Here is a 13953-nt window from a genome sequence, read left to right as displayed (position 1 = left end):
GGATATCTGGCCTCCGTTTCTTTTTCCCAACACTAGTTAGCACTTTTTGGTTTGACTTTAACCAAGGACCTTTGACTTCTCCCTCTTCACTCCTTTGCTCCCTTCTCAAGCTCAAATGGTAGCAACCTTCCATTCTCCTTCAAGCCCACTTTGTTTTCCAGGTTTCATTAACCATGGAAATTTCTCAGTTTCTCTTTAAAAGGGCAGTATGCAATTTGATTTAAAAGATGGGGGATATTTGTTATCATTACACAGCAAATTATTATCAGTTTAATCTAAATGCTAAGCAATATTTCGAGAAGAGATGGATGTTGGATATTTAAATCCATTATGTCCTAGTAAGGAGGGAAGTCAGTTGCAAGTTTTTGCCAACAGATTTGCCTTAGTGAACTGCCTGCAGCAGCTGAGATGCCAATCTTTTCATCTAGCTAGCTTGCCAAAATTAGTGACCTTTGTGGACAAACAGAAACCCAGAAAATTTTAACTCCCTAAAAGTCATATAACTTCCAGCTAAAAGCTGAAGATCCATCTTTTTCTTTGTTCTTTTCTTTCATACAGTGTGACTTTGAAGTCAGAGGAGATGTCATCAATGGAAGAAACCACCGAGGCCCAGAGAGAGCAAGAGAAAGCCGGGGAGTGAAGGTAGGGCCACTGGGCAGAATCCCTCCCTGAGAGGGGGGCCTTCCCTTCCTTAACCAGGAAGAAGCCAGCATGGCTTCTGCCCTGTCCTGGTGACTGCTCGTTCCCTGACCTTAGCCACCTGCTCTTCCAGGATTGCCAAAGGCTCATGCTCCTGGCTTGGGCTTTCCACCATGATATTTTAGTTTCATCTCTTTGGAGGGAGTGTAGCTTCACACTTGAGAATGGCCCCCTCCCCACTGGAATGCAAAGAAGTAATTGAGGGGACCGGCCCTGGGTCCCCTTGAACCCAAGGGTCGGTCTGGCCTCAGAAACAACCCCATTGCCTACTCAGCCCTTGATTAGGCTTTTATCTCCCAGCACTGAAAAGAAAGAAGCTGATGTCATTTGCTTCCCATTGAGCCACCTCCCCAGAGAGTTGCACACAAGATAGCTAATTGTTTTGTTTTACCATATTGTGGGTAAGGCTGAGTTAGCCCCAGATTGTTCCCCCACTTTAACTGCTCTTGTTGCTACCTGCTTGGGGGTTTTTTTTCCCTATGTGCAGGGACCTTTGGATGGCAGTGATGGAAAGTGGCTGGTCAAAGCGATAAAATTGTGAAGACCCTAAATGTCACAGTGATTTTTCCCTGGCAGGGAGAAATGTATTTGTCAAGGAGCTCAAACTGCAAATCTCTTATCTTCTCATTAGAGGCCCTTGTCAGTGAATGTCAACCAAGCATAAGATTTGAAAATATCCGATCATTAAACTTTTCACGTAGCACTTGGCTCAGACAAGACGCCTACATAGAACTTGAGCATTCTGAGTGGCTTGAGTCTGTGACATTCCCAGCCAGTGGCTTTAGAGGCAGTGCTGTTAAAGCACGTATTTCATTCACACAGGTGGCACAGTCGGTATAAATGGGATCCATCACTTATAATGAGAGTACAGTTGTTCCTTTTCATTCAAAAAGCTATAAAGTGACATTGAAGTAATAGCCTGAAGTGCAGCTCATTTTAACTTCCTGTTGGATTTTAAGCTTTTTCCAACTTTAAGGGAAAGGGAAAAAAGAGTGGAAGTTTAGAACATTTTCATAATTGTCCCTTTTGAGCAGGGGGAAGGGACCTCATAGAATGCTGTGAGTAACATGACACCCTCTTCATCTTGGAGACTTTCTCTTAGCCATAAAAAAAATGGAATTGTCATTCTTAAATGTTACTCATGTCCTCTCCTCACATAACTTTTGAAAAATCATCTATTTCAACATTCAAAAGCATTTATTAAGCATCTCAAGTATATTCACTTTCCAAAAATGTGTATTCTCAAAAGAGACTTTACTCTGAAATAAGGTTTAAGAGAAATTGGGAAATCACCTGTGTATGTGATATAGGCTCCTTTCCTTGGAGACCAAACAATCAAAGCAAAAGAAGAATATGACTTCCCATGCTGTTTGGAAAATGATAATGTTTTCTGTGCCTAACTATGAAGGAACTTTGGGTTCAGTACAAAGGCAAAGGAATGATTACTTTCAATAGTAGGAAAAGGAAGGGTTCTCCCAAACCTTTACCATAAGATACCTATACTAAAGAGATATAAAACTATAGACCAATATTGTAAGGAATATTGACCCAAAAATATTGAATAAAATATTAACAAAGTGACTACAACAACATGCTAAAAGGAAAATGCAGTCTGATCAGATTGGGTTTTTGCCAGGAATTCTGGGTTGATTCGGTATTAGGAAAACTAGAAATATTAGCTGATCATATTAATAACAAAAATAATAAAAAAAAACACATGGTTAATAGATATAGGAAAAGTTTATGACAATACAATATTTCTTTATGTTAAAAACATTTAAAGAGATAAGAAATACAGACCATTCCTTAATAGGTTAAATGACATCTATCTAAACTCAAGAATTAGCATAATCTACAATACCCTAGAGGCCTTTTCAGTAAAATCTGGGATAAAGCAACGATGTCCTTTTATGCCACTATTATTTGGAATAAAAATTCCATTTGAAACAACTATGAAATGTAAAAATATTTATTTGGAAGTCCAACTAAGACACATACAGAGAAATCCTATTAATCCTATAGAAATAAAGGTTGAATATTGGCAAGTCATTTTGGGGCCTTACTAATGTAATAAAAAATAACACTTATATTCGTTTACAGATTCAGTATCATACCAATTGAAATACAAAAAGGTTATTTTAGAGAAGATGGGGAAAAAAATAAAATTCACCTAAAACAAAAGGTCAAGAAGCTCAAAGGAAATAAAGAACATAGATTGGAAAGGGACAGAGCCTAGCACTGCCAGATCTTAAACTATACCATAAAATAGTAATTACTAAAGCTATTTGGTACTAATTGAATATAGAAAAGTGGACCACAATTGAACATAGATAACATGGTGTTCTGTAAAGCAAAGGATTCCAGGTTTTCAATAGAAATTTCTGGTAAAGCAGTAAAGGAATCTGGTAGGAATTATGTTTAGACCTACATCTCACATCATACGTCTTCATAAGTTCCAAATGCTTTAAATGATGTAGATATTAAAAATCATATAAGCAAATTAGAAGAACGCAATGTTCACAAATGAAGATTTGGGAAGAGTCTCTGGTCAAACAAGAAATAGAGAACATCATAGTAGATAAAATGAGTAATTGGGGTTACAGAAAGTCCAAAATATTTTACATGAATAACAGAGAAAGAGTTGACTTTCAGGAAAAATCACAGTAAATTCTTCTTCTCACTGTCTATTATCCAGGGTATAGAGTTGATAAAAATGTATAGAGTCAAGTGCTTTTCCCCCGTAGATAAACAGTCATGGGGCATCTGGATGGCCTAGTGAATAGAGCACCAATCTTGGAGTCAGGAGGCCTGAGTTCAAATTTGGCCTTCCTACCTGTGTGACCCTGGGCAAGTCACTTAACCTCAATTGCCTCAATAATAACAAAATTAGGTAAATGGTTAGCCAGTTAGTCGACAAGCATTAAATAAGTGATTCTTGTGTTCTAGGCCCTGGTGATACACAGAAAGGTGAGGTCACCCCTCTCTTTCTCAAGAAGCTCATATAACTAGGTGCCTACAATTATTTTACTTTGCTCACTGCCATGCAAGATGCTGGCAATACAAAGACAAAAATTAAATAATTCCCATTCAAAAAATCTTTGCATTCTATTGGAGAAGGTCACATATACCTGAATGATGAAATACATAATAGTCCCCAACTTAAGAGAGCCTGCCAGAGTGATACAGAGGTTACAAGTGTTTTAGCACACTTCATCTTTAATCTTTGTAACAACCCTACCAGGTGGACCAGATAGGCACAATCCTCTCCATATTATAAATGAAGAAAATCGTGTAGTTAAATGATTTGCCCATAGTCACAAGGCTGGTAAATGGCAGAGCTGGGCTAAGAACTGAGGTCTTCTGATTTCTGGTCAAACCTTTCTGCTATATGAAATTGTCCTTGGATAACTATAGGCAGAAAGAAAACACAGAGCAAAAAAGGTTTATTGTTTCTAAGAAATAACAGTGGAAACTATCAAATTTAAAGAGAAAAGTGTTTCTCATTCAGCTTCATTCAATGACTAAAGAATTCTTTTAATTCCTTGATTTTCATTTCCTTTTCCCTAGATTTTCAAGGGCCTTGAAATCTGTTGCTATGGACCATTTACAGATATGTCAACAGGTAAAACACTAAAGGTCTACATAATAACATCCTCATGATAGCTGTTCTTTTGCACCAACCAAACCTAAGGCAAGAAGAATATGGTATATCAGCTAGCCTTTGTCCGTGTCCAATTTCCCAAAGATCTCTTCAGATTGATGAGGCTTCCCAGTCTTCATCTGCTTTGAGATTAGAGATTTTCCTCTACCCAAACCTAGAGTAGAAAAATGAGAAATCATACATTTTTTAAACTCTTGCTTTATGAAAAAGGGAAATTAATCAATGAGGGGGAAGATGATTTAGGTGTTTATGATAATTGAGAATCAGACTGCATTCTCTGCCCACACATTCCTCTTAATACTTTATAACAGGAAAGAACACATGGCAGCAGTTTAAACCTTTGGGGTAGGGGCCCTCCATGGGCTCAGAGCAGCAGCATTATTTTGACAATAAAGTTGGGATTGGTCAGTAAAAAGGATGAAAACATGAGAGTTCCACACTTTGTTCCCAGTACTTTATAAAGTGTATTTACCTACCCATCAGTGAAAAAGTAGAGCTTCCATATGCTCACTGCCCAGGTGGCAGATAGATAGTTGTCAATGGCACTGCCCTGACCAGGCTTTTGATTACAGTCACAGGTACTTCATTCTGCCACCAGAGCTTCAATCACAGTATTCACATAAAAAATTCACATAAAACCAGAAGGGACCTAATAAAAAATCATATCTTTCTTTAGAGGTCTTTCTGGTTTCAGGGTAGGGGGAAGACTGGGAGTGAATGAACTATGGCAGGGCAAGAGGCAAATACAAACATAGTGAGACTGCAGCTCAGGATAGGATTCAGGGCCACCATTCTTTTTCCCAGCCTCAACATTGATCAGCCTCCACTCCAAGGAGGAATTTTTGTCCAAACAGGACAAAACATAAACATTTTCTTTCTTTTTTTTTTTTTTTCCTTCCTTTTTTTGAGGCTGGGGTTAAATGACTTGCCCAAGGTTGCACAGCTAGGAAGTATTAAGTGTCTGAGACCAGATTTGAACTTGGGTCCTCCTGAATTCAAGGCTGGTGCTCTATCCACTGCACCACCTAGCTGCCCCTTGATAAACATTTTCTAATTTAAATTTTTACCTAGATCATTCTATGCATCTCAGTTATGATTCAGGCGATTCCTCTTCAGACCAGAGATTCCCATTTTATCTCTTTCTCACACACACATACACACCCCTCCCCTGATCAGATTCCATAGCTAAAGTCTCCTTCCTCAGCTTAGAGGATGAAGCCTCTATCAGTGATGCACTGTGTCAGCCACCAGGAAGGCCAGCAGAGGTAGGCTAAATATTTTTTTTTTTTTTGTCTTTAGTTTCTTTTATCATTGGCCATTGATGGGGCTTTATTAAATTTCCAGACCTTAAGACATTTGAGATTAATTTGTTCTTTTATATAATGAAAACTTGCCTGAAGCATGTCCTTCAGGAAGGTTTTGTTTAAAGTTCTGGTCTCAGCCATCCCATTCAAAGATATTCCCATTCAAAGTGGAGGCTTACAACACCTCTGACCCTCATTCTTGTCACTTATATTTCTTATTAATCTGTAGGCTGATGACAAGGGAAGCCTATATAAAATCTCATGCAAGAATTTTTGCAGATATAGCAAAAAGTTAGGTTTCCCATTTGTTGGCTTTTCCTCTCATTCTCCTTGTGGAAGTTACACAGTGAATCACTTCTGCAAATGACCTGACTTCAGAAAGCTCTTTCTGGCTGCCACTATCCCATAAGCATGTAGATTCTGATTCCTCTTAGCATGGGGAAGCTCTGTCCAAGGTGGCATTTATTTTTTGACTAGATGAATTATCCTCCTGTCTCTTGGTATTTGCAGTAATTGCCACTAAGTGTGGTGCTCTCTATTGCCATGATTGTCAATTACTAACACAGGCTTGGGAGAAAAGGTTGCCTTTCTTCCCCCCCCCCCCTTCTCTGTAATTTCTAAGCCAATGATTTAGCAAATTAATAGAAATTATCTTGGATTTTTTTTTCCATGTATCTCATTCATGAGAGATTGTCAAGTCTGGTATCTCATTTGTTGAGTCTCTATTTTCATCACATAATCTACCTTTTAAAATTAAACCCTGCTAGCTTTATAAGTAGAGTTTCCAAGTTTGATTAAAGCTGTCTTATATCACTTTCTTTTTCTAAAAAAAAAAACTTGTGCTTTTAGTAAGCAGTCACCAATTCAGTGAATGATCAGCCCTCTAACTAAGGCTTAGAGAGATTGCCCTGGGTCACATAGCCCCTCAGCAGTGGAACAGCTACTTATGGTCTTATTCATTAATTTAACAAATACCTGTTGAGTATCTGCTATTTAGATCCACTAACTACATGCTACAAAAATATATATATATATGAAAAACACAAGGTTTGAATAAGTCTTCTCTTCTTACAACTTTACAGACTAGCTATGGGATAAGACACAAAGACAGAACAGTAATATGAATGCCACTTTGCATTATACATGGCCCAGAGAGTTGCTATACAAACTATAAACAGGAAGATTATTTCTAAAAGGGAAGATCTAGAAAGATTTTCTAGTAAAATAGCATTTAAGAGAGCTTTAGGATAGGTGGAAATTCAGCAGGCATGGTGGAGAAGGAAAAACATCCCAGTCACAAGGCACAATGTGGTCAAAGGGAGCAACAAGCTAGGCTATGTTCAGGGAACAAAGAGTAAACTAGCTTGGCTAGAGCTTAGTGTGGGGAGGTTAATGATAAAAAAAGAGGAGGGGGGAAGTCATGAGGTGTCCCAGGTGGTGGAGAGCATTGAATGCCACACAAAAAAAGTTCCTCTAAAGACCCTATAAAGGTCACAGAAGAAATGAAAAGAGAAATGTTATAACTGGAGCTAGACATATTAATGATCATGTGAAGGATGGGATGGATCAGAGGGGAGAAAGCAGTGTCGGGAGAATGGGTAGGAGGAGGCTATTGTTAGGGAGACCCAAGAGGAGGGGATGGATGTGCAAAGGTGGGATTGGCGACTGGATGGAGAAGGAGGAGAAGCAGCACTGCATATGTGAATGGTGGGTAGGATAACAGGAGCACAGAAAGGACCCAGCCACGGGACAAGCAGGCTTACCAGAGAGGTGCAAGTCGAGCACCGAGTGGAGCAGTATCAGAGTGGGTGGGAGAGAACAGAGCCCCACATCGAGAAGTCACCATGTCAGAAAGCTGAGCATCCCCCAAAGGAGACAAAGAGAAGTTAGGAAACTAATAAGAGATCCAAGAGGATGTGGTAGGAGGGCACAGTCAGCTCTGCCAGAAGCAACATGAAGGTCAAGTGAAATGAGGAATGAAACAAAGGCTGATGTTCAGAGTTGGCTGTAAATCATTCATGACCTTTTGAGAAAGAAGTTTCAGAGGGAGTGAAGGAAGGGGGAGAAATTAATGGGTAGTTACTAGATGAAAGCACCAGTTGTAGACAGCCTTAGCAAAAAATTTAGTAGTAAAAGGGGGAAAAGAGATGGTGTAGTAGCTGAATGGAAATGAGGGACTGCTTTGGGGAGATTAGGGAGACTTGATTATGTTTCCAAAAACAACTCTAAAGTCAAGACAGAAAATATGTGAGAAAGAGGAAATAATTATCAGCGTATACCCAGGTCCTGAGTGTCAGAGAGAATGAGGTCTTAGGGTAGAGGAAAAGAATTGACCTGTATGGGCTAATTAATGATGATAATCCTTGAAATTCCAGGGTAATGAATAGTGAAACAAAAATAGTGGACCGTGTGGTCAAAACCAGGATTCTAGGATTATGGGCAAATGATACCCTAATGAGTTGAAATGTACTGAAAGGATAAACATGGAAGAGGCAAAAGGAGATCGATCACATGGTGGGCTTGACATTGCTGTAAATCCAGTTGAAAATGGGGCCTGAAGTAAACTGCCAAGATGTGAAATGAAATGGCATGGAGATGGATGTCATTAGCAGTTAATGAACTGAAAGGTCACCTCATTAAGAGGAGTGGGAGTCAAATGGCTCTATTACTTAACAGCTAAGTATAGCCAGACGACTTGGGTTCAGATTCTCCAATATGACTTAAGTCACTTCATTTCTCTGACCCTCAGTTTCATCATCTGCTAAATGAAAGGGCTGTATTTGGGGTCCTCTAATATTTCCAATTTTGAATCTGATCCTAACTAGAATAGTCCAGAAGAAGTTCAAGAAGTAAGGACTTCAAGGGCAGCTAGATGGCTCAGTGGATAGAGCATGAGTCCTGGAGTCAGGAGAACCTGAGTTCAAATCTTCCTAGTTGAGTGACCCTGGGCAAGTCACAACCTCACTTCACCCCCCAAAAAGATGCAGATGACCACTTGTTAGCTTTGTTCCAGAAGGCATTGGTCTGATTTGGTGGATTCCATCTTCCTTTTGATTTTGAGATGATATAATGTTTGTGTGTAGAGAAGAGAAAATAATCCCAAACTAGATAAGAGAAACTTTTTTTTTTTTTTAAGGTATATATTCTTTATTCGCCCTTTTTTGTAGTCCTGTTAGGGGAAGTGGGAGTAGGAGGAATGAAAATTCACTCTAGAATTCATTAGAATGTGTATTGGTCATTAGTTAATTGTCCAAAATGTGTGCCTCTATGAAGCCTTGCCCCCAAGGCTAATTCCCCTTTGTTGTGGGAAGTTGGAGCAACTAGACGATCATTACAGACTTCTTCCTTTAGTGAATAGTGTTTCAGGGTATTTGACAAGAAAGATGCTGAGGTGGACACAAAGAATGTCAGTGGAAAAGGTTTTTTGTTAATAGAGCAGAGGTTCTGAGACCATGATGGGAGTAGGTTATGTGATAGACTACTTGGGTAAGTAGGTGGGGGGTGGGAACCTACCAAAGGAGCCTCCTTGGACTTGTTGCTCCTAAACAAGCTAGGTCATTAGCGCTAATGAGCCAGCATAGCAGGAATTAGATTGATGGGCTTTACAGTGGAGAACCTGCTGAGAGTCAGACCCCACCGTTAGAGCACAGAGGCTTGGAAAGTGCTACAGCTGATCAATGTGAGCTTTGTCATGGTGTGGTTTATGTGACCTCCACAGATCACCTCGAGTGGATGGTGCGGCTGTGTGGGGCCTCGGTAGTGAGGAAGCCTTCCTCGTTGAGACCCAAGCTGGTAAGTGTGTGTCAGAGCAAGGGGCTTGGGCCGGAGGGTGAAATGGACCGCTCGCTGCCCAGCAGAGCCAAGGCTCTTGTGGGCATGCCCTTCCCCCTCCCTGGCCCCCCCACCCCCATGTTTTTTCAGTTTGAAGAACCCTTGGGACCACAAAAAAAGAAAAGCTGCCTCAGAGATGAGTCATTGTGACCCTTTGCTGGACAGTGTGGGGGGATGGGGAGGATGCTCCCATGGCTCCCTAGGGAGTGCCAGAGAAGTGGAGCCATTCCCCTTCTGGGAATCCCTTAACAGCCAGACGCTGTTTCCCAGTGGAATGGCATGGCCAGACTCTGCCTCTTTCTCTTCCCTTTTAGGACAGAGATAATGGTTTTTCCTTTTGGGTATCACAGGGCTCTTCTCCAATTGTGGTTGTGCAGCCCGATGCCTGGGAAGATGACAGCAGCTTTGAGGGTAAGGCAGACCCCCAGGACCACCCATAACATAGTAAGAGCACCTCCAATCTAGATCTGGGAAGGAGCACAAACCATTGAGTCCAGCCCCTGTCACAGAGGAGGAAACCTGCTTGGGCAGGGGCTGCAGGTCACTCAGATGGGCTACATCAGAGTCAAGACCTTAGTGTTCTGACTCATTCTTCCCTCTTTCCTCTGTAGCACGCCTCCTCCATCAGGGTTCTTCCTGGTGATTGTGAATCTGACTCCAAATATAGTCTGTCTGTTGTTACGCCTAGGTAGCAGAATCTTTTTTTTTTCTTTTTTTTTTTTTTAAAGCAGTTTCTAGCACAGTCTCTGACATATTGTAAGCACTAAATAAGTATTGATTGATTAACAATAAGATGACCCAAAGAAGTGAGACTTTGCACAAGTCCCGGGACAGTCAGCCTACGCTTTGATTTGTTAGGATCTGTGATAAGAGAGCTTCAGACTCTAGAGTGTTTTCTGGGGCCTCAGAAGCTCTTGCAGCAACTTCTCAGAGAGGGTGTCAGCCAGATCCTAAATTCTAGGCAGTGGAGGGCATAATCCTGATTTTCTAGTTCTTTTTGTGTCATCCTCAGGAATCAAGCTGATATGTGAAGCGCCTGTAGTGACCCGGGAGTGGGTGCTGGATAGCATCGCCTGCTACCAGCGCCAGGAGCTGGACACCTACTTGATAGCCCAGACCTCAGACTGCTGCTGATCCTACAGGGCAGGAAGTGGAGACTTGGTCTCCCTGTATCCTGCCAAGGCCAGTCCCGGGTGCCAGCTTCCCTGGCACACGAGGTTTCTTTCATTTGTCCTGGCCTTGTGCAGTCCTGATTATAAAACATTTCATGTGTACGTGCCCTTTTTAAAAGACTTTCTGCTTCAAAGTCTCCTTTTTCAAATCCTCCTTGAGCACAAAATGTGGTGATTTGTCACCTGCAAAAGAATTTAAAAGCAGATTCTTCACAAAGAGAGAGAAAAGATGCTGATTCATTATTTATCAAACATCCCTGTCTCTGCTTATTTACTCCAGGGGAGGTCAGACACATAGTCATTTGTGAAAGTGACTCCAGGGCTTGAGGTTGGAGTATGTGCTCAGCCTCCTGGAGGTCATTTGTTTTCCTGCTTTAGCTGATGTGAAATGTGGACAGGGAAGGGCTCAGCTTTCGTTAGAAGGAAGAGGCTTTCTAGGAATCAGTGGCACCTTAAACCCTAACTAGACTCCCAACTCTAACCCTACCTCTAAATGCTCACACTGGGTGATTTTGAGCTGTGGAGGTAGCTCTTTGTTTCCCTAAGTGTCCTACTGAATCATTTAAAGGGAATTTAGGAGAACAGAAATGGTATGACTGAAACTTTAGGGGCACAATGTGCAGAAGTTCTGGAAAAACCTCCAAAATCTGGCCTCTCACTGGTTAATCCCCAAAGAAACTCTTAATAGTGGTGTGCTGGGTCTCAAAGGAATCACTTTTGTATTTCACCGCTGGTAATAAATAGCATTTATGATATGACCATAACTCTGACATTAACTTAAACTATAAGATCTTTGATATAAATATTCCGTGTCTCTAAAATGATAGGTCCCAACAAGAGGGGTGATATTACTTTCCTTGAGGTGAAAAAGATGCTGAATCATAGAGCTTCATAAATAATTTTCCTTGCTGAAGAAAGAGAAAGTGTTTCTATAAACTTATCCAAGACCATTTATAGTCGTGTGAAGGACTAGTTCTTCCCCAGAACTTCACTGTACCCATGCAATCATGATTTGATTGTGCAAAGTAGATTTTGTAAATATTGTGATATCCAACAGCAAATAAACTTGATAGCAAATGCTCCTCCTAATTTAGATTGTGATTGCTGTCATGAACACTCGATCTCATTTGTCTTCACACCATCCTTTGGAGGGAGGAAGCTCCATCACAGTAGCATGTGCCCTAAACGGAAATGACTACCCTATCCTGAGAGGGACCATCATTAGCCTCACTCAAGCATTGGTGGTCATCACTTTAAATGGTCCCTGAGAGATATTGGCGGGAAGATGGGCCACTGTAGAACCCCTTTGGTCAGAACCAGGACAGGAGCCGGAGGAGACTTGGACTGGAACCAGAATCTGCAGCACCTCCACCCCAGTGCCTCTTCTTCACCTCCTGGCCCAAGCCAAGTCCTTTCCACCACCTTGTGTCTCTTTGGCAGCCCACAGAGCTAAGTGGCACCCTCTGTTGCATTGTCCCCAACTACTTGTGGCCCCTCAGGGGTTTTCTTGGGAAACTGGAGTGCTTCACTGTCCCCTTGAAGCGGATTGTGGTCCCTTTAAACTGTATTTCCTACTGATCTGTGATCCCTTTCAGATTCTCAGCCCCTCCTGGGGAAGACATATCCTTCCTAGATAAGTAATCTTTCCAGGATACCAGAGCCTTTGATTCAATTACAAATCTTGGTCAAAAAGCACCTCTTCGAGTGTTAATTCCAATAGGAGAGCAGGGCTGTCCCAGCCCTCACCAAGACACTCAATATAATAAACTTCCATCAATGAAGATCTTTTGCAGATGGCCTCAGTAGCTCCCTTTACTGCCAGGACCTTCTGTCCAATGAGAACTGCATTCTCAGTGCAAAATTCCATTTTCCATAGATCTGCTACTATAGAAGTCAGTGTCTGGGTAAACTGATTTCTAACAATAAACTTTCATTTTGCAACTAACATTCAAGAATGAGTGAATTCTTTTACCCCTAAAAACCTTCAGCCAATTTAAAGGGGATTCTTAACAACTCTCTTAGAGCCACTAACCTCTAGACCACAGCAAATTGAGGCGAGCAAACGGCTAGACCAAGCAGACAGTGCTCTCTGTTCAAGGCCCACCTAACAGTCTCTGCCTGAGCCATCTGTCAAACACGCACTCACTTCCTTCAGGAAGCATCTGCTGCTGGAGAGGAGAGAAGGGAGCCTGGCCACCATCAGCTGCCCCTTTGGAGCCTAGCCTTGATTTCAGTGCCAGAGCTTAGAATAACTGCAATGGGAAAATAGGGAGGGAGACTGACCCCTTATCTTTGTAGAAAGATTCTCATTAACCATTCTACAGCATCTCTACAGGGAGCTCATTTGATCCTCACAATGGCCCTTAGAAGAAGGTAGTATTATTATCCCCATTTTGTAGCTAGAGAAACGAAGGTCATCGGGTCACAGTTTCTGAAGCTGCATTTGAACATGGGTATGGCTCATTCTGGGTCCAGTAAATGGCCTGTCCACTCAGCCACCTAGCTTATATTAACATTTACTACTCTCCAAAGGACAGAAAACCTCCGTGAAAGTCAGCTTTAAAGCCCCTTAAAATGTTTTCCGTTCAAAGGGCCCAGTGAGAGACTGTCTGATGAACAAAGACTGAACTAGTTCAGTTTGGGAAGGCTCATCCCCAGGTTGACTGCAGGGCCATAAATTTTTCAGCCGCAACAATTCCCAAATCATCTGAGTCCATTTCGAAGGAGAGCCCACAACTAAAGGAAATCTTGGACCCGGGAATACAATAGTCTCTAGCTGAGACCACTTTGTTTGATTAAGCACCTCTTGGCAAGCACTGCCTAGAAAGCCAAAGGCTTGAATAAATGGGACTGGGCCTTGCCCTCCTGCAGTTTACAATATTTACCTATTACAAAATTTTACCTATTCCTAAACTATAAGAGCTTGAAAATAAGCTTGCTGAGAGAGCCCTGAGCCTTCCTCTGGAGGGAATTAACCAAGTGTATGGGAGATGTTTAAAACCATTATGGGTTGGTTTGCTTTTTTAAACACCCTGTTTTAGAGCAATCTTCTTTTGGACACTAGCCTTGACCTTGACCTCCCCCACCTATTTGCCAAGGGCATGGCAGCCCCCTTCCCAGCTCTGATCTTGTTGCTTCTCACAAAAAAATGAGTCTGTGCAACCAGAGCTGGCAAGGAAAGGGGATTGAAGAGGGAGGATTATTGTGCAGGAGCAGGGAGGCAGGCAAGAAGAAAGCCCCGAGGATTATCTCTCTCCTAAAAAATGCAAGCTGTGTAGTCAACAAA

The 13953-nt window shown here is 41.6% G+C and overlaps 1 protein-coding gene across 4 annotated transcripts in view; it reads left to right on the top strand.

Moving 5' to 3' along the window:
* BRCA1 (BRCA1 DNA repair associated) overlaps positions 1-11422 on the top strand; it is a 74642-nt gene extending 63220 nt beyond the window's left edge. For all 4 annotated transcript variants that reach the window (XM_074261662.1, XM_074261664.1, XM_074261665.1 and 1 more), the window contains 5 exons: positions 559-642; positions 4267-4321; positions 9383-9456; positions 9846-9906; positions 10508-11422. In XM_074261662.1, the coding sequence (XP_074117763.1) occupies positions 559-642; positions 4267-4321; positions 9383-9456; positions 9846-9906; positions 10508-10629 (396 nt within the window). In that variant the 3' untranslated portion in view covers positions 10630-11422. The remainder of the gene's footprint in view (positions 1-558; positions 643-4266; positions 4322-9382; positions 9457-9845; positions 9907-10507) is intronic.
* The last annotated feature ends 2531 nt before the right edge of the window (positions 11423-13953 follow it).

The sequence above is a fragment of the Sminthopsis crassicaudata genome, chromosome 4 (assembly GCF_048593235.1).
Source record: "Sminthopsis crassicaudata isolate SCR6 chromosome 4, ASM4859323v1, whole genome shotgun sequence".
Classification (NCBI taxonomy): Eukaryota; Metazoa; Chordata; class Mammalia; order Dasyuromorphia; family Dasyuridae; genus Sminthopsis; species Sminthopsis crassicaudata.
This window is presented reverse-complemented; position numbering and strand designations above follow the sequence as displayed.